The sequence below is a fragment of the Trichomycterus rosablanca genome, chromosome 12, assembly GCF_030014385.1.
Source record: "Trichomycterus rosablanca isolate fTriRos1 chromosome 12, fTriRos1.hap1, whole genome shotgun sequence".
NCBI classification, from domain to species: Eukaryota; Metazoa; Chordata; class Actinopteri; order Siluriformes; family Trichomycteridae; genus Trichomycterus; species Trichomycterus rosablanca.
Genome location: NC_085999.1, coordinates 10,659,779 through 10,687,093, shown reverse-complemented (window position 1 = coordinate 10,687,093; position 27,315 = coordinate 10,659,779). Strand labels below are relative to the sequence as shown.

Genomic DNA, 27,315 nt, shown 5'->3' with positions numbered 1-27,315 from the left:
TTTGTACATCTTGCCCAACCTGCAGAATCTAGTGGCCCCAGCCCTGGATCCGCCTGTGCATTGGGAAATGGAAAAAGCCCTCTTTCTAAAAAAGTTGTCCCTGCCATGTTACAATAACAAGCTAAAATTCTTCTGCAGCAGCACCAGATGGCAGCCTTTCCCTTTTCCTAAGTAAATCATGGGGGACATGGGCACTTAATGGCCACTGTACATTTGCTGTTTGAACCCATAGAAAAAATTAACTAAATATTGCTCATTATGGGACGTATTATTGATATATATTTGTAAACTGTGGTGGTTCCTAGGTTAGGGTTTTAAGCCTGATGTCCAGCTGACACTGTTTTGCCCTTAAATCAAAGCTCTCAACCCTCAATTAACAGCATGATTATATTTATCTTGATTAACTACTTTATCCAGATCAGGGTCATGGGGGGCAGACTGGACACCTAACATTAAGTGCAAGGACAGTAAACAAAGGTGAGGTTTGAGCCCAAGTTCCTAGGGTCTATGTTGCTGTGTGGCACCATGCCACCCTCAGTAGCATTTTAGAGTAGGTAATCCACCTCTTGCATATTTTAGGAGGTGGGAGAAAACCGAAAAACCTAGGGGAAACCACAATGGGGGCGAGGACCAAGTCCAGGTTCTTACAACCAAGGTAGTTTTCTGAACCATCGTACCATCCTAAAAGTGAAACTTAATGCATGCATGAATAAAAAGTACATTATATTTAGGGTAACACCAGAGTGTGATGACGACCCTGATCAATTTATAATTAACTTTACTGAGAGGCAGGCACAATGTTTCTAATGGAGAATTCTGGATCTATACTACAGTAATATAACCAGCTTGGGAAAAATCAACGCTGCGCATTTTTGGACACTGAAAATATAAGAATAGATAAGAAAAATATGTCTATAGATATTACATATATATATATATATATATATATATACTGTATATATATATATATATATATATATATATATATATATATATATATATATGAATGAATTGTATTTAGATTTTATTGTTTCCTAACGGGATCTCAAACACAACTGGGTAGGAAAACTTTTAAGTTTACATTGTATATTGGACAAAGCCCATGTTACTGACTACTGTCTGGCTAAGTTCTAGTTACGCAATATTTGCGCAGATATTTGTACTTTTTTTTTTTTTTTTTACTATACTGTGCTGTTTTAGAAGAAAAAAACTTTACAAATTTTACAAAAACTTGCTTGCACGAATAGACAGGCCGGTGGCTCGCGCTACGATTTTTTCAAAGTAAGAGTTCTCCACTGAGGCGCTGTAAGTCCTTCCACTCAGCAGCTGGGGACGCCCGAGGTGAAGTTTCTTATTACGAAGAATTCAACGCCGTTTCTTCAACACTCCATAATTAATTTAACATTTTAAGTTTATCTGAAGTGTGCCGTTTTTTATAAGCGTTTAACACAATGAGTAAACGTGTAGCAGTGGTATTAGCAGGATGTGGGGTGTTTGACGGAAGTGAAATTCACGAGACTTCTGCAGTGCTGGTGCATTTAAGCCGACATGGAGCTACTGTAAGTTTCTCTTTCACTCAGCTCATTCATAATCATAAAGCGTTTACCACAGTGTTGTAAATGTTCTTCTCATGATTATTGAATAAAACAAGTCGTAAAATGGGTAAAGTTTGGGTATTTCTGTTTCCATTATTGCTAACCTGTGTAAAATTAATTATTTAGAATACATTTTATGCTTCCAACATTGTGACAACAGTTTAGGGAAGCCCCTTGCCTCCATGAAGACATAGTTTGTCGAGCCAGTAGCCTGCACAGATCCCTAATCTAATTGAACACATTTAAGATGAATTGAAACACCAATTACAAGCCAGCATGTCATAGCCAACAAAACAGAATGTGCACAAATTCCCACATACACACTCCAAAATCTTGTGGACAGCCATATCACAGAAGTGGAGGGTCTTATAGTCTCAAAGAGGGGTCAGCTCTATATTTCAGCCTACCATGGTTTTGGAATGGGGTGTTTAACAGGCTCATGAACAGGTGCCCACACACAAGGTTGACCAAAATACATTTTAAAAAGTACTCTGTGTTAAATACTGATTTTTCATTATAGACTGCTTTAACCTGGTTAAAATCATTTTGTTTTTGGTGCCTTGGAAATTGGCAGGACCATGGAAAAGTCAGGACTACACGACAGACAAGGTGCTAGTCTAAAATACTTTCTTACATCATTTAATCACTTACAGCTAGGCTCAATGTAGAGTAAGCAACCTACTTTCTGTACATTTTTGGAAGACTGGACAAAAGCAGAGTACAGAATACCCAGAGGAAACTCATGTGGACACATGGGAGCAAAAAGAGTCTTCCCAAACACTGACTAGACGTGAGGATCACACCCAGGTCCTTAGTACCTGTATTACCTTGTGGCACCTGTTCTACCAACTGCATCAGTGTGCTTTTGAATCCTGAATGCAGTCTTTATTGTATTCAGTGACATACAAGTAAAATGCTTTATAGTGTGATAAATAAGAAGTGTCACACATTTTTTTGAAGGGGCAGGGCTAAGGGGTTATAATAAAATGAGTTAGAGCATGCACTGAGCAATTTGCACATTAAGAGTGTGAAGTGCTTGCAATAAAAAAGTCTACAAAAGGTTTAAAATTTCTGCAAAATATAAATAATAAGAACTATTCATTTACAATTATTGTGCTACTTTTGAATAAAATTTTGTCATAAGTGGCAAAGTACTGCTCTCAAGTTGATCAGCAGATTTTCTAGTAGTTTTGAGTCAGCTGTAACTGCATTGTTAGTGTCTCTAGTTTTAGTTCAGTTAGCCTTACCTTGTCATCAAAGTTTTTTTCACCTTTAGAAAGGTTTTGTATTACTATGATGCTATTTTATTATAATAATGTTTATTACTATTATTATAGGTGAAAATATTTGCACCCAACATCGAGCAGATGCATGTTGTAGATCATTTAAAAGGTGCCCCTACAGAGGAGAAGAGGAATGTTCTTGTGGAAAGTGCTAGACTTGCCCGAGGTGACATTCGTGGTCTGTCAGAGCTCAGCATAAAGGAGTTTGATGCCGTCATTTTCCCAGGTTAGAGCATCAATCTCATCGCTATTTAAATAGTTTTTTATTCTTTACACAGTTGTTTATGCTTACTAGTATTGTCCTTTAAATAAGTATATTGTCAAGAGCACATTGCTAATCAGTGACCTCACGAAAAGGCTCTGAAAAAAATTTGGGGCAGTGATAGCACAGCATTAAATCCAAAGTACTTTTTAGGCCTGTATACAGGTGCTGGTCATAAAATTAGAATATCATGAAAAAGTTGATTTATTGCAGTAATTCCATTCAAAAAGTGAAACTTGTATATTATATTCATTCATTACACACAGACTGATATATTTCAAATGTTTATTTCTTTTAATGTTGATGATTATAACTGACAACTAATGAAAACCCCAAATTCAGTATCTCAGAAAATTAGAATATTACTTAAGACCAATACAAAAAAAGGATTTTTAGAAATGTTGGCCAACTGAAAAGTATGAACATGAAAAGTATGAGCATGTACAGCACTCAATACTTAGTTGGGGCTCCTTTTGCCTGGATTACTGCAGCAATGCGGCGTGGCATGGAGTCGATCAGTCTGTGGCACTGCTCAGGTGTTATGAGAGCCCAGGTTGCTCTGATAGTGGCCTTCAGCTCTTCTGAATTGTTGGGTCTGGCATATCACATCTTCCTCTTCACAATACCCCATAGATTTTCTATGGGGTTAAGGTCAGGCGAGTTTGCTGGCCAATTAAGAACAGGGATACCATGGTCCTTAAACCAGGTACTGGTAGCTTTGGCACTGTGTGCAGGTGCCAAGTCCTGTTGGAAAATGAAATCTGCATCTCCATAAAGTTGGTCAGCAGCAGGAAGCATGAAGTGCTCTAAAACTTCCTGGTAGACGGCTGCGTTGACCTTGGACCTCAGAAAACACAGTGGACCAACACCAGCAGATGACATGGCACTCCAAACCATCACTGACTGTGGAAACTTTACACTGGACCTCAAGCAATGTGGATTCTGTGCCTCTCCTCTCTTCCTCCAGATTCTGGGACCTTGATTTCCAAAGGTAATGCAAAATTTACTTTCATCAGAGAACATAACTTTGAACCACTCAGCAGCAGTCCAGTCCTTTTTGTCTTTAGCCCAGGCAAGACGCTTCTGACGCTGTCTCTTGTTCAACCCCATGTCTTGCATACGTCTGTGTGGTGGTGGTTCTTGAAGCACTGACTCCAGCTGCAGTCCACTCTTTGTGAATCTCCCCCACATTTTTGAATGGGTTTTCTTTCACAATCCTCTCCAGGGTGCGGTTATCCCTATTGCTTGTACACTTTTTTCTACCACATCTTTTCCTTCCCTTCGCCTCTCTATTAATGTGCTTGGACACAGAGCTCTGTGAACAGCCAGCCTCTTTAGCAATGACCTTTTGTGTCTTGCCCTCCTTGTGCAAGGTGTCAATGGTCGTCTTTTGGACAACTGTCAAGTCAGCAGTCTTCCCCATGATTGTGTAGCCTACAGAACTAGACTGAGAGACCATTTAAAGGCCTTTGCAGGTGTTTTGAGTTAATTAGCTGATTAGAGTGTGGCACCAGGTGTCTTCAGTATTGTACCTTGTCACAATATTCTAATTTTCTGAGATACTGAATTTGGGGTTTAATTAGTAATTAGTCAGTTATAATCATCAACATTAAAATAAATAAACATTTGAACTATATCAGTCTGTGTGTAATGAATGAATATAATATACAAGTTTCACTTTTTGAATGGAATTACTGAAATAAATCAACTTTTTCATGATATTCTAATTTTATGACCAGCACCTATATAAGCCTGTTAAGCTTTATTTAATGCTGGAGTTAGTGCTAGCAGTAAACAGTTGGCTGCAGTCTGAGGGGCTGCGTGAATCATTAAGGGTGGGCATCTTTTAAATAGTGCTGATTGTTTTTCTGTAATATTTTCTGACAGGTGGCTTCGGAGTTGCAAAAAACCTGTGCAGCTGGGCAGTGCAGGGTAAAGACTGCAGTGTGAATGAGCAGGTAAAGGTTGTTCTTCAGGCCTTCCATGATGAAAGAAAGCCTATAGGCTTGTGCTGCATTTCACCAGTGCTGGCAGCTAAAGTTTTTCCAGGATGTGAAGTAACAGTTGGCAATGACAAGGATAAAAGGTACATCTACACTTCCTAAAACTATATGGTTATTTTTCCTGAGAATTCATTAAAATGTGAAACACTTTTAAAAAATCACAGCAGAGTCCAGATGTGATAACTTTAGCTTTTTCCAGATTAGGTAATTATGAATTAGTTTTTTTTTTTTTTTTTATCAGTAATTTTTGTCTAGTCTTTTGTCTAATTGGCATCCTTTATCTGCTATCACTCCAGGTAATTCCCTCATTTGGAATGGCAAAAACATATCAAGTCATTTCTGGATAGATGCCTGGCCAACAAACTAATAGACTTGAAAACTATTTGTTTTCCTACAGTGTTATATTTTGCTTTAAAAAAATGCCAAATTTGATTTTTAAAATGTTCATTCTCATGATTTATTTTATGACTCTTGTTTTAATTTTGGATATAAATGTGTGTAATTGTATTGCAGCGGTAGCTTATTAAAGTGTTGTCTATTTTAGTTATGGGTTTTCCATTTTACTGGTGTATACTATTGCCTCTTAATAAAAATAGTAGCTCATATTTTGTAGTTTCAAGGTAAACTTTAGAATCATTTTAACAATTTAAGCCTTCAGTGCTGCTGGTTTAGTACTGGGGTGCTGTTTTTTCATGTAATAAGTGCCTTACACGTCTGCAACGTTTGCTTTAAAGGAATACATGCAGAGTCCAGCGCAAACCTGTTTTTCAGCCACTTCTTAAGTTAAATTCTTTGAACAACTGTTTTTTACTGTTCTGGGTGGCACAGTGGCTCAGTGGGTAGCACTGTTGCCTCACAGCAAGAAGGTCCTGGGTTCGATCCACTTTGATTCACTCAGTGTGCATGTGCCAGCTCTGTGTACAGATCAGTCAGACCTTTTAATCTAAACAGGAACACTTTGTCTTAATATAAAGGTGAACCAACTGCATCATAATTTTCATAAGCTTGTTAATGAAGTGCTTTTAATTAACTGTTCTTTAAATCTACATTCACAATGTTGAACTGGTTTTGCTCACAGTGTTTGTTCATTTTACTGTTCTACATTACTGCTGCATTTGCTAAGATTCACAGTTTTAGTCAACGAAATGAAATAAACTTCAGTGATGTGTATTATTTTATGAGGATGTTTGATTTTATAAGCTTGTTGGATTTTGGTTAACCATTGATTAATGACAGTCAGTTATGGGTTAAAAGAAATAGGCAAAATTGCATCCCTAGGAAGAACAATAAATATTGTTCAGTCCCTCTTTTTAATAAAATAGATTTAACAGAAAGGTAAAATTAGAACATTGGGATTGATTTCATATTATTTGGTTTCCCCCAGGTCTCCTGATGTCGCAGAGACTGCTGAAGCCATCACTCAGCTGGGCTGCAAACACATCTGTAAGAATGTAAATGAAAGCCATGTGGATGAGAAAAATAAGATTGTCACCACCTGTGCTTTTATGTGCAAGGCCCCTCTTCATGAGATATTTGATGGAATTGGTGTGATGATTCAGGATGTTCTTAAACTTGCCTAAATCCACAATAGTGAAAGAATTGCCTAAGTGCCAATGTATTTAGTATAATGAAAACATTTTTTACATGTTCCCTGCTACTGTGTTGCAATATTACTTGTTGCAAACTGTAACCTGTCATTAAAAACATATGACCCCATGAACTGAAGAACTTATGAATGGTTAGTGTTCCTTCCTCTGTCTGCACCCACTCACACAGTGTGACATATTGGACTTCCGGTGTCGTCGAGTTTTTAAAATGTATTGCAACATAAGTGAACCCTATGACTGATAAAATCCTGTGTATTTTGAGGAACAGGTCTGGCATTCACATGACAATGTTCTGACTTTTATTTTGATTTTCTTACTTTTATTTATACATTACATAAAAGTACACAAAATTAAAGTTTAAAGTTTACCTGTTAGTTATCACTCAGAAATTATTCAAAATGCTTATAGAAAAAAAATTACATATTCATTTTAAATTACCAATGTACATATAATTGTGTGTACAATATTTATACTTTTGAACTACTTTACAACAACCTTGATTGATAATTTGATGACTAAATACCTACTTTCTTTCTTTTTTCTTTAAACACCCCACTGTTAAACATCCCAACAGTTACTGTTGATCTCCCCTGCTCCCTCCAGCTACCAACTTGACCAACTAAATTTGCTTATGTTGTGTCATTGGATATAATGATTCAGGTGGGAAACACCCAGGACAGGTCACCAGCCCACTACAGGTCAAACGCACACTCACACAAACACTTAGGGCAATTTTAGTTCGTGTTGACCTGAATGCATGTCTTTGCACTTATGGGCGGAAACCGCAGCACCAGGAGAGAACCCACATAGACAGGGGAAGAACATGCCTTGGAATCAAACCTCTTGCTGTGAGGTGACAGTGCTAACCACTGAGCCACCGTGCTGCACCCCACACCCCATTGGATAGATCAGGTATATTATTTTTAAGGTTAATGTTACAATTAAAATACTGAAACTACTTGAAAAATATAATTTTGAATCTACAGTATGCAGAAATTACATATATTAATATGAAACCATAGCAACCCCAGTCTAAAAGGTGATTAACAGACAAGCTTCTTAATCCACAGGTTTGTCAGGTGTTATCTTTTTCACATCTAGCCTAGACACAGAACAAATTAGTTTACAAGTATATACAAGTAAATTCAAGTACATTGAATTCAAAAGGCTATTTAAAAAATGAAAAGTCAAATTTCAAATAGAGTTTCAGTTTTAAAACATTACTAGACTGAAGATGCTACTGAATAATAGGACTCATCCTGGTGATTGACAGGCTTTTGAAACTGCATATATGATCCAAGAAGAGAACAATCAGGGACCTTTTCCAGGTTATCAACGATTTGGATGATGCTGTTTACAGCATCTGTGGTCAGCACAGTTGATGCATTGGTCTTGAACTTCTGTAACAAATGCTCTTGACTGAGAGGTTTCCTCCAGTGACCATAAAAAGTGTTACAGCGAGCTGTGTGTTTCTGTCCATTAATCATCTCCGCCACAACTTCACAATACATTGTATCGAAGCATGCCTGATTGTCTTTTGGAGTTTCCAAATGGACTTTAAGCAGTAACTCCTTCAGGGATTTCCTCTCCATTAGTTTGCTGCTAAATGAGTCAACAGTGACCTCACCATCAAGCAGTGTAGAGCAACAATTAAACTGAAACGAGTGTCTGGCCTGGTGTTCCGTCTCTGGCAGTGGACAGTCTATGTATCTAGATGAAGGCACCCTCAGTACGATCCTCTTAATTTGGCCAAGTTCCGTATCTGCATTTTTGGCCAGAATTTTGCTCCTCACCTTTGCTGCTGCATCCGCTACCCAGTGCATGCCGAGATGAGCAGGAAAGCGCTTGAATGCTATATCTTGGTCTTCCAACACCCACCTGTAGTATTTATCTGAGGAGACTTCTGCCAAATGACATGGAACATAGTCTTGGTAGAAAACTCTAAAGCCAGACTCAAGGTCTAGAATGTTTTTATTGCCTTCAAGTCCGAGAGAGGCAAGCAGAGACGCCTCCAGACCTCGCCTTGCAGCATTCCCCAAATGGAGTGGCTTAGTCTGAGTTGCAGCATTTGCCATAGGTGCACCTGCAGATGAACATGCAATAGCAAGACAAGCAATGGTCTGTGCTGGGGTCAGGCCCAAGAGTTTAGCTGTGGCAGCTGCACTGCCCATTACTCCAACAACTGTAGGTGGATGAAATCTGCATCAGGGACACAAAAGATTTTTTGTTATTGTTAGGTTTGTACGAAAGTAGAACCATGATTGAATCCATTAACACAGGCTGTACTCATACAGTAAGAACTTGGAACCTGGGTCTCGAATTGTACTGAAAACGAACAAGGCTCTCTCTGTATGGACAGCTAAGTTAGTTCCCAGCTTAGTTAGATCATAAACCTTAAATATGTGCCACAACTACTTGAAGACCAAAGAGGACCAATGAGTGCTGTCTGTCATTAACTTTCCACCAGTCACCTGACCTAAACATCATTAAACATTTATAGGGGCACTTAAATATGAAGAAAACCAAGCATTCATTAACATCAGTATTAGATTAGTATAATTATCCCTGGATAGATTTCATTATCAGAATTTATTTAAATAATTAACACAGCCTGTCCAACATTAATTATTTTTCCACAGTCTCATCTTCACCATGCCAGCATTTGGATCAAACAGATTAAAACCAGAGCATCTGAATAGGCTTAATGAAGATTAAGTACCAAAACAATCACTAGGCAACACAAGCTCAATATTTTTGCTAGATTTGACCACAGAAAATAGGCTAACAGTTTTCTTTCTGCTTTCTGTTTACTTTCTTGCCCATGTTTAATGGACAGCTAAATACCTTCTCTTTTCTGATAAAATAACCCATGAGGCATATACTATGTTCTAATAAAACGTATTACAAGCTTTACCTTCATAGTTTATTTATATTCCCAATGTTCTCTGATTTTCTAAGGTTTTACAAATCAAGGAATACATCAATTCATATTTATGTTGTCCATTAAGACTGTACAATGTGCTTGGTCTGTTAATTGCATATACATTACAAAATTTACCACATCCAACATCTACAATTATATTTAACTGCTATGAATGTTGCCAAAGTGATGTAAGGAAGTTAAAATATAAGTACCTTTTGGGAATGTTATGAGCCTCCTTTGAAAACCTCATCAGTCTTCCCTGAACTTCAAGTCCTACATTAAAAGCCAGGAGGAGGTCCATGCCTGATGGTTTAGAAGGCATAGACTCGGCCAAAGCAAGAAGAGCAGGCAGCACGGCTCCCGAGGGGTGAGTGGCAGGATGCCAGGTGTCATCAAAATCCATGGAGTGTACCTGAGTGCAAGATTATCAAAATAAGTTTTAGTCATTTACCATTATTGATCTTAAAGCAGATATTGTATAAATAGGCAGACAGTGTGAATGCAGTATGAAAATATGTGGGTTTAATACAACAGAGTGTATTACGTGAAACAATCTTTATTTTTATCAACTTAAAAATAATTATTTTTATCAGCTTTACAAACCCTGTTTTTGAACAATTTGAGACATTTTGTAAAATGCAGTAAATCAAGAATCTGTCAATTCTCTTGAAGCTTTATTTAACTGATGAAAGTAGAAAAAAATTATTTTAATTCTACTCAATGACCAACTCAAAATGTAAAACCCTGGCAAGGCCAGAAACCACTGTTGTATGTTTGTGACCTTCAAGCCCTCAGACAGCACTGCATGAGCAACCGTCAATCTCCTATGCTGAATATAGTCACGTAGCCATATAGGCTCTTGAATCTTTTGGGTAAATGTCACCAACACAGTCTGCTGCTGCATCAAGAAATGCAAATCAAAAGCCATACATTCATCCTATAGAAAAATACTTCTGAGTTCATGTTAGATGGACAGAAAAAAGTGGAAACACGTGCTGCAGTCAGATGAGTCAACATTTATGCTTGTTTTTAGGGAAGACAGATGTAGACTTCTCTGTGCTTCAGACAAAAAGGACCCTTCACTTTGCTATCAGCAAAAGGTGCCAAAGAAATATGTCATGGTATGAGGGGGCGTCATTGCTCATGGCACAGGTGAAGGTACCACTGATGCAGAGGTATATATTGGGGTATACGTTGGCATCAGGGTGATGTCTTTTCCCAGTAAGTTACTTTCTTTCACTTGCAAAACAACAGCAGTTAGTAGCCTCAGTTACCAAATGATCAAAAGGTGTAATTAATAGGAAAGATAATGTAACAGTGGTAAATATGTCTCTGTTACAATTTTTTGAGTGTGTTGCAGGCATCAGATTCAATTTATGTTTATATTAATTACACTGGTTAGTAATAATATTGGAAAAATCTTTGAATTTTTGTCAGTTAAATAAAAGTTCAAGAGAATTAACAAATCACAGATTGCTTAACACTGCATTTTATAAAATGTTACAAAATACACTTACTTACTGCTATCTTGCTTCACAAGTGGAACATATTGTTCATTTCAGTCATTTGTCAAGCATTGTAGAACTTTTTTTAATTAAGTTGCTAGTTTAATTAATAATGGTAACTAAATCACATATGTTATACATTAACAAATCCTAATTTGACAAACATAGCAAAGCATCAAAAATCTTTTGTCTATAAATTCTTTAAACGTCCAAAATGTCAGGGGGGATTAAAAAACACCAGTAGGATAACTTCTATTTTTACAGTATAGGCATTTTTGGAAACCTACTGCAATTCCATTGACAAACGCAGCATGCTCAGGTGGTAAAAATGAACCAGCCGTTCCCCACACACTGCTTTTCTCATGTGCCTGGTACCTCTGTTAAAAGAAATAATATACAAATGTTGTAGAAGCAAAGTAGTAAATAACAGGACATGACTACATAACCTTATCATAACTTTATCAATTAAATATTGAAAACAGTCTCTGAGTTTACCTTGCTGTATTGGAAAGCCAGGTTAAAAACTGGGGTGTTGGTTCCAAGCAATCCAACTCCCAGTGTATCCAGCATCATTCTCTTACTTCTTCTGATAACTCCATCTGTTAGATGAGCTGCATTTAAAGAGGATATGGCTGTAGCAAAGCTCTCTGTAACACTCTGAAATACAATATAAAAAATATTCTTTAAGTACCAGCATTAAATATTAATTTGAAATGTAAGTATAAATGCAATCTAATATAAATATATTTAAAATATATTAACCAATACAATTGCTTTAATTAAATTAATGCTGTATTATTATATTGTTTAAAAACTAAGCTTACCTTTCGTATCATTGTTCAAGGTAGCGACTGTAATGTGAGTTAAAACTGAATGTGTGCTCTTTATATACAAACCACCAGAACTGGTTCAGCAACTTTCCAAAATGAACTAACTGGTAGGAAAAAAACAGAACCTGGATGAAGAAGTACAGGGTTTCACAACCTGTGTATTGACATATATATTTTCCTAATTTTTTACCAAACATACAATTAAAAAAGCTAAATAGTTTGTATTAAAACCATTAATTTTTTTAACCTATTCTTTAACCTCTCATTCTTACATACAAATCTAAAGAAAAACAAAACCCTGCATATATTAAAGAACAGCATGACATGCATAGATTGCAGTATTCTGAGGACATGCTTGTACAAACCCTATTTCACAAAAAGTAGGACAAATGTTATTAAAAACAGCAATAATTTAACATTTTTTAGACTTGTATTTAAGAAAAAGTGTAATTATCAAGAATTTTGCCCAATCAAATTTATTGTGTTTTGTATGTTTGTATGTCGTGTCTTGGATTGTTGACTACCTAACTGGCAGACCACAGTATGTACGCCTGCAGCACTGTGTGTCGGATAGAGTGATCAGCAACACTGGAGCGCCGCAGGGAACGGTCCTCTCTCCCTTTCTCTTTACCATCTACACCATGGACTTCAGCTACTGCACAGAGAACTGTCATCTACAGAAGTTTTCTGATGACTCTGCAATAGTTGGATGTATCAGAAGGGATGATGAGGATGAGTACAGGGCAACGGTGAAGGACTTTGTTGCATGGTGCGAGCTGAACCACCTGCAGCTCAATGTGACAAAGACAAAGGAACTGGTGGTGGACCTGAGGAGGGTCAAGGCACCGGTGACCCCTGTGTCCATCAGGGGGGTCAGTGTGGACATTGTGGAGGACTATAAATATTTGGGAGTACACATTGACAATAAACTGGACTGGACTAAGAACACTGATGCCCTCTACAGAAAGGGCCAAAGTCGGCTCTATTTTTTGAGGCGCCTGAGGTCCTTCAACATCTGCCGGACTATACTCAAGATCTTCTATGAGTCTGTGGTAGCGAGTGCTATCCTCTATGCTGTTGCATGCTGGGGAAGCAGGCTGAGGGTGGCAGATGCCAACAGACTCAACAAATTGATCCGCAAGGCCGGTGATGTTGTTGGTGTGGAGCTGGACTCCCTCACTGCAGTGTCGGAGAGGAGGATGCTGTCTAAGCTGCAGGTTATTATGAACAATGGCTCCCACCCACTTTATGACACGGTGATGAGACAAAGGAGCACATTCAGTGCAAGACTCATCATACCAAAATGCACCACAGAGCGCCACAGGAAGTCTTTTCTACCTGTGGCCATCAAACTCTATAATTCCTCCCTTAATGTGTGACATTATGGTTTATCTGTGTAATATTCAGTATTGATATGTGCAATATTCAGTTTTGATATGTGCAATATTCAGTTTTCATATGTGCAATATTCAGTTTTCATACGTGCAATATTCAGTATTAATATGTGCAATGTTCAGTTTTTTTCATATGTGCAATATTCATTTTTCACATGGGCAATTATAATAACGTAAGCATTTTAATTATTTAATTGTGTGTATATAACTTTTTAACTTTAAAATTTTCATCTTTTTTCTTTGTTTTAAGAGAGTAGAGTGTTTATTATTTTGACATAAATGGGTGCTACTGTAAAAAAACTGCAATTTCCCTCTGGGATCAATAAAGTATTCTGATTCTGATGTATACAGTTGCAATCGAAAATTTTCAGCATTTCAAGAAAATACTAGCGCTATACTATAACTAAAATAAATGATGCACTTATTTAGAGTAGCAGGATATTTTGTTAATATTGCCATGTCACAATTATTCAATCCATACATAACATTTAAAATTTACTGCCAGCCATTATGACTTAAACTTGGGTTACAACATGAATAAACCATTAAGAACTCAATTAATTTGCTTAACAACTCTTAATTTGCTTAAGCTCTGATGTGTTAAAGACATTTGTCAACAGAACTAGACTTCTTCATTTAAACATAAAAATCTGCAAGCTTATCAGCATTGCATTTATCAATAAATATTCTTTCTTCCTTTACTGAGATTCCTTGTTGAATGTTTTCATTTAATTCTATACAAATCACCATAATAAGTTTTAAGTTGAGATGGCTTGAATATTTGTTACTGGTATGGGCTTTTTAAATCTGATGATTGTAAAGTGACTATAAACTCTGTTTCAACATGGTTTGCCATTTCGAAAAAAATAAAACAAACATGCAGTGATGTCTCTGAAACAAGTCTAGATGGCAACATATTCTTCGAAATATGTATGAATTCCTTAGTTACCCATGTCATTGGTACTAACATCTCATACCATGACATATGCTGGCTTTCAGAATGAGAGTTGGTAACAATTGGGATGGTGCTTTTAATTATTTAATTGATAGCAGGTTTTAAATGAAGTACTACCAAATATTTAAAAAAACATTAAATGTCTCTTCTTTGTGTTCCTTTTTAATTGAAATACATGCAAACTACTTTACATATCACTGCTTTCTCTATTTATTTGTATTTTACCTACTGTAAGGCGGCACGGTGGCTCAGTGGGCAGCACTGTCGCCTCACAGCAAGAAGGTCCTGGGTTCGATCCCCAGGTGGGGTTTCCTCCCACAGTCCAAAGACATGCAAGTGAGGTGAATTGGAGATACTAAATCGTCCAAGACTGTGTTTGATATAACCTTATGAATCTTGTGTAACGAGTAACTACTGATGCTGTCGTGGATGTAACCGAAGGGTGTAAAACATGACGTTAAAATCAAACAAACAAACCTACTGTAAGTCTAACAATAAATTTGGTTTGGAATTTATAATAAAACTGAGCACAAATGGCATCTTTAACCCAACAAACAGTTTCTTAACCTCTGTTCCTCATTTAACATGCAGCTCCCTGAGGTTAAAGGAGGGAATGCTGACCTAAGCTGAAAAGGTGACGCAAAAATGAAAAATCCTCAGGGTTTTTACAAACGTATGCATTTTGCTAGCAAAATGTGAATTATGAAAGTGAAAATAAAAAAATCCTGTTAGCATTTATTTCTTCATTTTAATGACAAGGTTAAATGGTTACGTACCTGATGCTGGGGGGAAATATAATTATTGAGGGTTTAATTGTAAAATAAAATGAAAGTTTTATAACATTCTTGTGCATTTCATTTACGTGTGTTTATGCATATATAAAAGACAAAGGTTTTACTTTCCCCTCATTTCGACTCACACCCAAGCATTTGTACTTGAAAGATCTTATTTGTAAAATTTTACCACTTACAATTAATATATAATAAGGACAGCGGGTAATGTGGATGTAACACAGCTCCATGGTCCAAAACCCCTAGGTTTACACCTCATCTCTATTCATTGTTTGTGAGAAAGCTCCCTGGTTCATCTGTGTCAGCATATTTTGTCTGTTATGGTGCTTTTACATTTGGTGTGAAGCTAACACAGCATTCCATAATAACAACATGATACTTTCAATCAGGGCTAATGGTGGTAGTATTAAATTGTATGTATGCGTTGCTGCTTCAGGTCCAGGGTGAGCTGTCATAATTATAGTTAATAGTTAATTATAACTGTAAAATCTGCTTTCTCTCAGGAAATTCTGAAGAATTATGTTTAATTATTAGTCTGTCAGTTGAAGCTCTGAAGCAATTATGCAGCAGTTCAATGAACCAAGTCCACTTCAACATAACATTAGTTTGGGCATAAGTTTGAACCCAGGTCCCCAGCATCCAGACTACCTGTTGCATCACTGGGTAAGCCAGTATTATCTGTGCATCAAGTATAACTTGGGCTATTTGTTTTCCATTACTATGCAGCAAGTTTTAAAACTGAACTGAAAAACCTGGCCTGGGTATCATTAGAAGTAGTAGTTGTTGTCCTTAGCTTCAGAATTACCTGGATAAATAGCTTACTCTTGACAGCTTGCTATGACAGAAACAGTTAATTAGCATTTGTATTATTTACGTCATGTTCCTGTACTTTTCAGTGAAAGTGTGATGATTACAGACAGTGTGGCTCAGAACATGGCTTCTTTGTATTTGTTTTTTTAAGCCTAGTCTATGTTAAGTGTTAGCTTAGCAGAGCCATTAGCTTAGGGGTTAGCCTACACGTTTCTGAAAGTTTAGTGGTTAGCGTAGCTGAATTTAGAAATCTATAGTTTAGAAATCAATTTCGCCATTAGCATTGGCATAGCTTAAGCCTTGTCACTATTCACCCCTTGCATTTGTCCTTGTACTGTTCTGTTCTATTATTGTCTGTTTGTAAATCATTATGTTGAGAATGTCTCTGTGTTTTGCCCCTGTCCTTATGCTCATTGTTACATAATGTTTTTATGGCAGACCACTACAGGTTTCTTTAGCTGAGTTTCATTTATCTTTTTAATTTGAAAACATCAATCATGCTAATTAATTTGACTTTGTAATTGTTTCTGTTAGTTAGCTACATACTTCTTTTGCAGTGTAACATTGGTCTTATAAATTTAGTTTTACTGGCTTACTGTTAATAGCTATTGTTTTTTTTATTACGGTAATTTCAGTTTTATGCAATCATAGGATTTTCACACAACCACATGATTCATAAAGTTCATTAGTTCAGTACAGCAACCCACATGCATGATATGTCATGATATACAGTACAGGCCAAAAGTTTGGACACACCAGTCAAAAGTTTGGACACACCTTCTCTTCAATGTTTTTTATTGATTATTTTTATTTTCTACATTGTAGATTAATACTGAAGACATCCAAACTATGAAGAATTGTGTAGTGAACCAAAAAGTGTTAAACAAACCAGAATATGTTTTATATTTTACCAACTCTACCTCTCCACAACCCAACTGATGGTCTCAAACACATTAAAAAAGCAACAAATTCCAAAAATTCACTCTAGACAAGGCGCAAACATTCATTGAAAACCATTCCAGGTGGAAACCTAATAAAGCTGGTTGAGAAAATTTCAAAGAGTGTGCAAATCTGTCATTAAAGCAAAATATGGCTACTTTGAAGAATCTAAAATATAAAACATATTCTGGTTTGTTTAACACTTTTTTGTTTACTACATAATTCCATACGTGTTCCTTCATAGTTTGGATGTCTTTAGTATTAATCTACAATGTAGATTGTAAAGTATTAATCTACAATGTAAAAACCACAGGAATGAGAAGGTGTGTCCAAACTTTTGGCCTGTACTGTATAATTGTAGGATTTTTTCAGGAATCTTGTGATTTTAGCAATAAAAAGTGCCATTCAATTACATATGCTTCACACATAATCACATGAAGTACAGCAACCCACATAAATGATTATGCAACATTAGGAACACCCTCCAAATGTGTACGTGACAGTGCCTATTTTGTAACAATTCTACATGTCATGGTTAGGGATATGATAACTGTTGGGATGATGATAGAAACTTATAGTACACATGTTTGAGGCAGCAGATATGATCAAGCATTGATAAAGGCCAAATAGGTATGGCCAGACAATAAGATAGTAGTATCTCTGAAACATCAAGTGGCGCTCACAGGCAGCTATGGTGAGTACCCAACAACAGTAGTCAGAGAGGGACAGGCCACAAAACGCCAACTTGTTATTAGGCAGCTTTAACTCATTGATGCCATAGGACAACTATGGTTTCTGGTACAGACCAACAGAAGGGCTACTGTGACTAATAACAGATGATTTTAATACTGGTGATGAGGTCAAAGTGTTACTACACACAGTGCATCATACTTTTTTGTGTATGGGTCTGCATAGTCACAAGCCAACCAAAGACAAACCAAGTCCTTGGTAAGAGGACAGTAAGGGATCTTTCTGCACTGCCCGATGTCGGCCCTTAACAGGTGAACAACCCAACCACGCTTCTCGTCAAGAACATTTTTGGGTGCGTCTCACTCTCACCTCAGGAAATCAGGACGTCGCAGCACAACTGCGGCATTCCGCTCCCCCACTGCATTCTTTCTGCAAAGTCCTAAACACAGAAACACCACAGTGAATTCCCAGAAAACAACAGAATGATGACAAGATAAAGATAAAAAAAGATTCACCTTTTGGTGAATTAGCTTAATCCCACAAAATCCAACCTTTAAGTAAAGTAAATACTATGTTTGTTTTTTTATCCTTCCGAAAGCATGCAGAAAGTGGACTGGCTACCCCTAATCAGTAAATATGACCTGGATAAAGTTTAGTGAAAATAAATATGAATTTTTAATGAACGTTTTGAACACCCTTTGCTCTCCAGGGAAGAAGAGCTAGAATTCTTCTGTATCAGCACCTGGTGGCAGTCTTTCCTTTATTCTCTATTCATTGTTTGTGAGAAAGCTCCCTGGTTCATCTGTGTCAGCATATTTTGTCTGTTATGGTGCTTTTACATTTGGTGTGAAGCTAACACAGCATTCCATAATAACAACATGATACTTTCAATCAGGGCTAATGGTGGTAGTATTAAATTGTATGTATGCGTTGCTGCTTCAGGTCCAGGGTGAGCTGTCATAATTATAGTTAATAGTTAATTATAACTGTAAAATCTGCTTTCTCTCAGGAAATTCTGAAGAATTATGTTTAATTATTAGTCTGTCAGTTGAAGCTCTGAAGCAATTATGCAGCAGTTCAATGAACCAAGTCCACTTCAACATAACATTAGTTTGGGCATAAGTTTGAACCCAGGTCCCCAGCATCCAGACTACCTGTTGCATCACTGGGTAAGCCAGTATTATCTGTGCATCAAGTATAACTTGGGCTATTTGTTTTCCATTACTATGCAGCAAGTTTTAAAACTGAACTGAAAAACCTGGCCTGGGTATCATTAGAAGTAGTAGTTGTTGTCCTTAGCTTCAGAATTACCTGGATAAATAGCTTACTCTTGACAGCTTGCTATGACAGAAACAGTTAATTAGCATTTGTATTATTTACGTCATGTTCCTGTACTTTTCAGTGAAAGTGTGATGATTACAGACAGTGTGGCTCAGAACATGGCTTCTTTGTATTTGTTTTTTTAAGCCTAGTCTATGTTAAGTGTTAGCTTAGCAGAGCCATTAGCTTAGGGGTTAGCCTACACGTTTCTGAAAGTTTAGTGGTTAGCGTAGCTGAATTTAGAAATCTATAGTTTAGAAATCAATTTCGCCATTAGCATTGGCATAGCTTAAGCCTTGTCACTATTCACCCCTTGCATTTGTCCTTGTACTGTTCTGTTCTATTATTGTCTGTTTGTAAATCATTATGTTGAGAATGTCTCTGTGTTTTGCCCCTGTCCTTATGCTCATTGTTACATAATGTTTTTATGGCAGACCACTACAGGTTTCTTTAGCTGAGTTTCATTTATCTTTTTAATTTGAAAACATCAATCATGCTAATTAATTTGACTTTGTAATTGTTTCTGTTAGTTAGCTACATACTTCTTTTGCAGTGTAACATTGGTCTTATAAATTTAGTTTTACTGGCTTACTGTTAATAGCTATTGTTTTTTTTATTACGGTAATTTCAGTTTTATGCAATCATAGGATTTTCACACAACCACATGATTCATAAAGTTCATTAGTTCAGTACAGCAACCCACATGCATGATATGTCATGATATACAGTACAGGCCAAAAGTTTGGACACACCAGTCAAAAGTTTGGACACACCTTCTCTTCAATGTTTTTTATTGATTATTTTTATTTTCTACATTGTAGATTAATACTGAAGACATCCAAACTATGAAGAATTGTGTAGTGAACCAAAAAGTGTTAAACAAACCAGAATATGTTTTATATTTTACCAACTCTACCTCTCCACAACCCAACTGATGGTCTCAAACACATTAAAAAAGCAACAAATTCCAAAAATTCACTCTAGACAAGGCGCAAACATTCATTGAAAACCATTCCAGGTGGAAACCTAATAAAGCTGGTTGAGAAAATTTCAAAGAGTGTGCAAATCTGTCATTAAAGCAAAATATGGCTACTTTGAAGAATCTAAAATATAAAACATATTCTGGTTTGTTTAACACTTTTTTGTTTACTACATAATTCCATACGTGTTCCTTCATAGTTTGGATGTCTTTAGTATTAATCTACAATGTAGATTGTAAAGTATTAATCTACAATGTAAAAACCACAGGAATGAGAAGGTGTGTCCAAACTTTTGGCCTGTACTGTATAATTGTAGGATTTTTTCAGGAATCTTGTGATTTTAGCAATAAAAAGTGCCATTCAATTACATATGCTTCACACATAATCACATGAAGTACAGCAACCCACATAAATGATTATGCAACATTAGGAACACCCTCCAAATGTGTACGTGACAGTGCCTATTTTGTAACAATTCTACATGTCATGGTTAGGGATATGATAACTGTTGGGATGATGATAGAAACTTATAGTACACATGTTTGAGGCAGCAGATATGATCAAGCATTGATAAAGGCCAAATAGGTATGGCCAGACAATAAGATAGTAGTATCTCTGAAACATCAAGTGGCGCTCACAGGCAGCTATGGTGAGTACCCAACAACAGTAGTCAGAGAGGGACAGGCCACAAAACGCCAACTTGTTATTAGGCAGCTTTAACTCATTGATGCCATAGGACAACTATGGTTTCTGGTACAGACCAACAGAAGGGCTACTGTGACTAATAACAGATGATTTTAATACTGGTGATGAGGTCAAAGTGTTACTACACACAGTGCATCATACTTTTTTGTGTATGGGTCTGCATAGTCACAAGCCAACCAAAGACAAACCAAGTCCTTGGTAAGAGGACAGTAAGGGATCTTTCTGCACTGCCCGATGTCGGCCCTTAACAGGTGAACAACCCAACCACGCTTCTCGTCAAGAACATTTTTGGGTGCGTCTCACTCTCACCTCAGGAAATCAGGACGTCGCAGCACAACTGCGGCATTCCGCTCCCCCACTGCATTCTTTCTGCAAAGTCCTAAACACAGAAACACCACAGTGAATTCCCAGAAAACAACAGAATGATGACAAGATAAAGATAAAAAAAGATTCACCTTTTGGTGAATTAGCTTAATCCCACAAAATCCAACCTTTAAGTAAAGTAAATACTATGTTTGTTTTTTTATCCTTCCGAAAGCATGCAGAAAGTGGACTGGCTACCCCTAATCAGTAAATATGACCTGGATAAAGTTTAGTGAAAATAAATATGAATTTTTAATGAACGTTTTGAACACCCTTTGCTCTCCAGGGAAGAAGAGCTAGAATTCTTCTGTATCAGCACCTGGTGGCAGTCTTTCCTTTATTTTGATTTGTAAATTTGTAAAGCAAATAGGCCCTTCTGTGCACCATTGAGGTTTTAGGCTGCTAGGTCTATACATCCCGGCAAAGCTGTTCTATAGGATTTAAATCTGGACACTGAGAAGGCCACTCCTGGTCTCCACTGGCATTCTGGCATATTGCTGTCGACCCTTCCTGTGTTTCTTGGTCAAGAGAGTGTGTGGAGTCCGGACTTAAGGTCCTTAGTTGTTAAGTAATCTTCAAATGGTTGCCAATTACAATTTGAGTCAGCCATCGTTAGGTCATGCTGCAAGTCTACTGCAGTAACACAGGGCTTTATCTCTTTTTATTTGTTCAGATGATACTACATACTGATTGCAACTATAGTGCTCATCCATTTTTAAACAGTGGTGGCTCCATGCTTAAGATAATGGACTTAAAATAGGAAGGTTGAAGGTTTTAAGCCCTGGCATTGTTTGCCCTTTTTTTAAATGGGAAGTGTAAATGCATTTGTTTGTTAATTTCCATTAACTGATTCATCCTGACCAGGACCAAGTTGGATATTCACACATAGAAAAGCTATTCCACATTCTGTGTTCTGGAGGTGGGAGCAAACACAAAAAGTGACCCGGGGTGACATTTGAACCCAAGTCCCCAGGACTTATAATGCTATGTGTTGGCCACTCTTCACATATTCACCAACTTGTAGTTCTTAGAATAAATTTAGAATGACCAATCTAACTTATGAATGTGTCTAAGCAATTGAAGGTCAAGGGCCTTGCTCAAGGGCCCACCAGTGGCAACCTGGCAGCGGTGAGATTTGAACCAGCAACCTTTTGATTACTGGTCCAGTACCTTCACCGCTAGGCTACAACGGCCATTCATTGTCTGTATTACCACAGCTTTTCCTATTCAGGGTCAGTGTGGGTACAATTCACTGGGCGAAAGGTAGGAATCACCCCAGACAGGCCATCAGTCCATCACCGGGCATCAGTCTGAATATGAGTATAGGAAACAACTCACAGTTACCAAGGATGCTGTTCGAAACCAGGTCCTCACGTATTATTAGATATTATTAAGTGGTTTATTTTTGCATATTTGTGACAAAGTTGATAAAAAGCTGTGATAGCGCTTGTACTGACACACACTTGCCACCAGCAGGTCCTTATGCTTATAAATGGTTATTGATCAGTGCACATCAGCAGGCTGTGCATCACCTCCCACATCCCTCCACTCTTCCTATTTAATGACAGCTCTGCTCTGAGCTCGACAGACTTGTGGAAACAGTTAGGACAGCAGCAGTGGACGACATGGCTTTAGCAGAACCTCAGTGTGTAGCAGATCCCAACCCACAGTTTTCAGAAATTATTGAACTGAACGTAGGCGGTCAGGTTTACGTGACAAGACGCGCAACTTTAACAGCAGTGCCGGACTCACTCTTATGGAACATGTTTACTAAGAAAACACCAAAAGAATTAGCGCGGGACAGTAAAGGGCGCTTCTTTTTGGACCGGGACGGCTTTCTGTTCCGCTACATCCTAGATTACCTGCGCGATCTGAACCTGGTGCTGCCTGATTACTTCCCGGAGAAGAAGCGTCTGCTGCGGGAGGCAGAGTTCTTCCAGCTGCGGGAGCTGTGCCGGCGCCTGAGTCCGCGCATGAGCAAAGACGAGTCAGTATGCGAAGAGAGCAGCTATCACAGCGACTCGGATGAGGTGATGCCGCACGGCTTGGCTGAAATCAAGAAGTCGGGCTACATCACTATCGGTTACCGGGGCTCGTACACCATGGGTAGGGACATACAGACCGACGCTAAGTTCAGACGCGTGGCGCGCATCACCGTGTGCAGTAAGACGTCCCTCGCTAAAGAGGTGTTCGGGGAGACCCTGAACGAGAGCAGAGACCCTGACAGACCCCCGGAGAGGTACACCTCCCGGTACTACCTCAAATACAACTTTCTGGAGCAGGCTTTCGACAGACTCACCGAGTTTGGATTCCGCATGGTAGCCTGCAGCTCCACTGGAACTTGCGCCTACGCCAGTAACGACCCGGGAGAAGACAAAATATGGACCAGTTACACTGAGTATGTCTTCTGTCGGGACTAAAACGTATGACAGGTGGACAGTTCATTGTCTGTAATTCGTACAAAAATATACACTCATCCAGCATTTTATTTGGTACACATGTTCTTTCCTTAGCTAAACAGATTAACTTTGTGGGTATACAAGCACTGACTGTAGTCCATCTGTTGCTCTGTACAGTCACTTGTATTTAAATTGTATTTAATCAATCAATCAAAAGAGACCCCCTTCGGACTCCCAATGACCAGATGGGTTTGGGTGATGTATTTTTCTGGTATATCAGGTGCAGCAGTGTTGGCATTTTACATACTGTTTAAATACTATTAATACTGTTTTAAGCCTATTGTAGGACTTGTTGTAGGTCTACAATTAGAGTAATTAGTTATATTTTTCTACTGTTTTATCAGTGGACACATTCTGATCACATGATGTTGTTGGATTTATATTTTGTTGAAGTATTACTTTCATACCAGTTAGTACCAGTGATTGTAAACCCTCAGTGTATCTTTTTTTATTATTTAAAACAATTAAACACTGAGTTTCACTGAATTAATTAATTAATTTAATATTTGTTACCCATCATTTATCTGGGTAAAGGTCACACTGTGATGGAGTCACCTGAAACATTGCGAGAGTTGAGAATACATCTTGGGCTCCGATCCATCTAGAGCAGTACACACACAGCACTCACAAATACCTAGGGACAGTTTTTGCATAACCCAACTAACTTCTGCATGCTTTGGGAAGCTAGAGAAATATATGAGAAAACCCATGTGAACACTGGGAGAACAAGCAAAACTCACAGACAGTGACCACAAGTTAGGATCAAACCCAAGTTCTAGAATCTTATGTTGCTGTCTGCTGCACTACACTGATAGTTCAGAGTTAAACAGTGCAGATGTTATTCAGTATCATTATTAAATGTAGCTAATATTGTTCATTTATTCATTAATCTTTATCATCCGCTTCATGACTGTGCCTGGCTTAAAAGCTCGGCTTAAAGAAACTTTAATGGTTTGCACAGAGCCTTGACATCATCCCCAATGAACAGCTCTGGAATAAATTGGAACATCAATTAAGGCTTTTTTGACCAACATTAATTCCCAGCCATACACATGCTTCTTTGAGTGAATGGGCACAAATTCACACAGACATACTTCAGTCTTGTGAGAAGCCTTCTCATAAGAGTGGCTGTTGTTATAGCAGAAAAAATCATGTAGAGGTCACATTTTAATACCATTTGTAACTGAAATGGGGTGTCTAACAAGCTCATGGTCAGGGGTCCAAATACTTTTGAACATATAGTTACGCACATGAAATTTAAACGTATGTATTTCATGGTTTGTGGATTGTTTGGTCTTTTAAATGATGCTCGATTAGCCTAAAACAGGTTACAGGAGAGGTCCGTTTTTATTTCTGTTACCATGTGTTATTAATCTTTTTCAACAATAGCTGTTTAGCATTGATAGGAATTTTGTCCGGTATAAATCAGTGTTAAAATAATTTAAAATCTCTGTACTTTTGATTTTAAACTTTATAAAAAAAAAAAAGTTAATTTTTGTGCTTTGTATTAGTAAACTTGTTGCAATTGTTTTGTGTTGTTTTGTATTTAAGGAAATAAATTAAACCATTCTTAATAAAATTATTATTTTTATTTCCATTTAATTGAATTTACTATTACTGTTTTAAGCATTAATATGGAGTTGCCCCCCTATTGTGATACATTGTAAATATTAATAAATGATCATGCTTTATGCAAGCATAATATAATACAAATTTGCCTACAAAAAAAAAAAAAAAAAAAAAAAAAAAAAAAAATTTACAAACCAACAAGAAGAAATAATTTAAATAAAAATCAATGTATTACATTTTTATGTTTTTACTTTGCTTTATCCTTAGGGCAGCTGTAGCCTAGTGGTCAAGGCACTAGATTAGTAATCAGAAAGTTGCCGATTCAAGCCCCACCACTGCAAGGTTGCTACTGTTGGGCTCTTAAGCAAGACCCTTAACCCTCAGTTGCTTAGATTGTATACGATCACAACTGTAAGTCACTTTGTATAAATGTGTCTGCTAAATGCCAAAATTGTAAATGTATCCTGGTCAGGGTCACAGTAGATTTGGTTTCCCTGGAATCACAAGTAGCAATGCAGTAACACACCCCGTACAGGACAGTACCACCCGAGTGCCCAATAAATACATATATAACATCTAATAGAACAGCAGCAGTGATTATCACAATTATTTCACAGTGTTGCTGTGTGTATCAATCTTCCCGAAGATTTGTCTCTTGAGTTTTACTTTTTTACTGTCAAGTTTCAGGTTTTTATGTAAAAGTTTCAGTTTTTTAAATATTTCACAATATTTGAGGAAGTTCCATCTTTTCTTAACCTTACCTGCTATGGACTGGACACACCGTCTCTCTACTTTGGGCAGCCAGGTGTTTTTGTGTGGCAAGAGCCTGAGCCTGTACCCAGTCAGGATCCATCTCTACACTGAGCAGATACTTAGCCAATCCCAATTCTTTGTTCCAGGCCCGCTACAATTCTAGATTAATCTTACTTATTTCAGGTCAAGCACTGATGTTGTAACAAAAGGCTGGCTCACAACTGATGTTCCATTTAATCACAAAGGTGATCAACAGGGTTGCGGTCATGACACCAATCTCATCAAATCATGTTTTTATGGACCTGGCTTTGTGCAAAGGAACACACTTATTTTATATAACTGTTACATAATTGATTTTACACAGCTGAGATTAATACTAAGGAGGGTGTACAAATAATTTTGGCCCTGTAGTGTATCTTTTTTTAAGGCAGCGTATTTTGGGCCACTCAGGCGGCACGGAGGTAAATTACGCTAGTACACCAGAGCTGGGATTTCAAATACATCGTATTGAATCTCAGCTCTGCCATCCGGCTTGGCTGGGCGGCTATATGAACAACGTTTGGCTGTTGTTCATACAAGGAGGGAGCCAGATAGGGACCTCATAACTGATACAATTACAACCTCTGCTGGCTGATTAACGGTGTCTGCACAGAGTTGAGGAATAATGCTGATTAGGGTGTGCTGATCACACGTGTCAGAGGGGGCATGTGTCAGTTCGCTCTCCTCAATTGGAGTGGGGGTCAGCACCAGTAGAGAGGAAGCATAACGCAACTGGGTAAAAAAATCGGGAGACAATCCATTAAAAGGCAGTGTATTTTTTAGCAATGACAGTACAGTGCTTGAAACTTTTGAAGTAAAGCATTGTATGTTAACAACAGCAGATGAAAATTACGTTACGTTTGTGCAAAAAGATTTACATAATGTCTGACGAGATTAAACAGAAAACAATTTTTTTAAACGATATGCTATTAAATTGGGAAAGGATCTTAAACTACAATGGCTTTTTCATGTTGAATATAAAAGCTTCCAGTTTTCCTCTCAGTTTCTATGTATAAACCTCTTCTGTTTTGTAACACAGATTTGCTTTGTGGTGTTTGGATGCAAATGGTGCAGCTGTACTTAAATTATGATGCCATTAACATTTCAAGTGTAAATAATAAAAGGCTCCAGCTGCAGTGAGAGACAAACAAACGACCTGAGAGACAAATTGAAAAACGTTGCTTCCTAGAAGCACATTGGTTTCCTCATTATTCCTTGGTGTTGTAACAGAATATATCTAATGATGCCTGGTGCGAGTCATAGTTAAAATTCAGGACATGTTCCTGCTATTCTGAGCAGCTTTTAGAACACCATTCACACTGATCAGCCATGACTGTGTATGAATTTAAACTTGTGAACTGATGAATCATGAGTAAGGATTGTAACATGACATTAAAATCCTAATAAATAAATAAATAACCCTCTAAGCTTCAGGGGCACTGTGCGCGGTAACTCCAGCTTTCAAGCTGGGATTTGCAGTAAAAGAACTTCACTGTACTGTACTCCTTTATATGTATAAATGACTTATTGTATAAGTGAC

At 37.5% G+C, this 27,315-nt stretch overlaps 3 protein-coding genes across 5 annotated transcripts; 2 read left to right on the top strand and 1 right to left on the bottom strand.

Annotated features, from left to right (window-relative positions):
• The first annotated feature begins 1,251 nt into the window (after positions 1 to 1,251).
• On the top strand, positions 1,252 to 6,864 carry zgc:162944 (uncharacterized protein LOC569993 homolog). Of its 3 annotated transcripts, none has more exons than XM_063006103.1 (5): positions 1,512 to 1,559; positions 2,170 to 2,204; positions 2,933 to 3,104; positions 5,028 to 5,226; positions 6,528 to 6,864. In XM_063006103.1, exons 3-5 carry the CDS (start codon positions 2,963 to 2,965, stop codon positions 6,721 to 6,723), a joined length of 537 nt encoding a protein of 178 aa, XP_062862173.1. In that variant the 5' UTR covers positions 1,512 to 1,559; positions 2,170 to 2,204; positions 2,933 to 2,962; the 3' UTR covers positions 6,724 to 6,864. The 3 variants fall into 3 exon arrangements, with proteins under 3 accessions (XP_062862170.1, XP_062862173.1, XP_062862171.1); XM_063006101.1 differs by lacking the exon at positions 1,512 to 1,559 and adding an exon at positions 1,644 to 1,662; XM_063006100.1 differs by lacking the exon at positions 2,170 to 2,204 and having other exon boundaries at positions 1,252 to 1,559.
• A 258-nt stretch (positions 6,865 to 7,122) lies between these two features.
• On the bottom strand, positions 7,123 to 12,014 carry acod1 (aconitate decarboxylase 1). The gene is made up of 6 exons (XM_063006440.1): positions 12,003 to 12,014; positions 11,674 to 11,835; positions 11,466 to 11,555; positions 9,886 to 10,085; positions 8,038 to 8,949; positions 7,123 to 7,612 (listed from the first exon to the last, which is right to left on the bottom strand). The coding sequence occupies exons 1-6, from the start codon at positions 12,012 to 12,014 to the stop codon at positions 7,585 to 7,587; spliced, it is 1,404 nt and encodes a 467-aa protein (XP_062862510.1). The 3' UTR covers positions 7,123 to 7,584.
• A 10,566-nt stretch (positions 12,015 to 22,580) lies between these two features.
• On the top strand, positions 22,581 to 23,375 carry kctd12.1 (potassium channel tetramerisation domain containing 12.1). Its single transcript, XM_063006362.1, has one exon. The coding sequence runs from the start codon at positions 22,581 to 22,583 to the stop codon at positions 23,373 to 23,375; it is 795 nt and encodes a 264-aa protein (XP_062862432.1).
• Positions 23,376 to 27,315: the final 3,940 nt, after the last annotated feature.

Excerpts from the sequence above, each read along its gene's own strand:
- zgc:162944 (XM_063006100.1), top strand. The coding sequence starts at position 1,452 with ATGAGTAAACGTGTAGCAGTGGTATTAGCAGGATGTGGGGTGTTTGAC. Across the intron at positions 1,560-2,932 it reads TAAGCCGACATGGAGCTACT|GTGAAAATATTTGCACCCAA; the intron begins GTAAGTTTCTCT and ends CTATTATTATAG. Across the intron at positions 3,105-5,027 it reads TGATGCCGTCATTTTCCCAG|GTGGCTTCGGAGTTGCAAAA; the intron begins GTTAGAGCATCA and ends ATTTTCTGACAG.
- acod1 (XM_063006440.1), bottom strand. Across the intron at positions 10,086-11,465 it reads CGTTTGTCAATGGAATTGCA|GTACACTCCATGGATTTTGA; the intron begins GTAGGTTTCCAA and ends TCTTGCACTCAG. Across the intron at positions 7,613-8,037 it reads TCTCTTCTTGGATCATATAT|CACTGTCACCTCACAGCAAG; the intron begins GCAGTTTCAAAA and ends CTCAGTGGTTAG.
- kctd12.1 (XM_063006362.1), top strand. The coding sequence starts at position 22,581 with ATGGCTTTAGCAGAACCTCAGTGTGTAGCAGATCCCAACCCACAGTTT.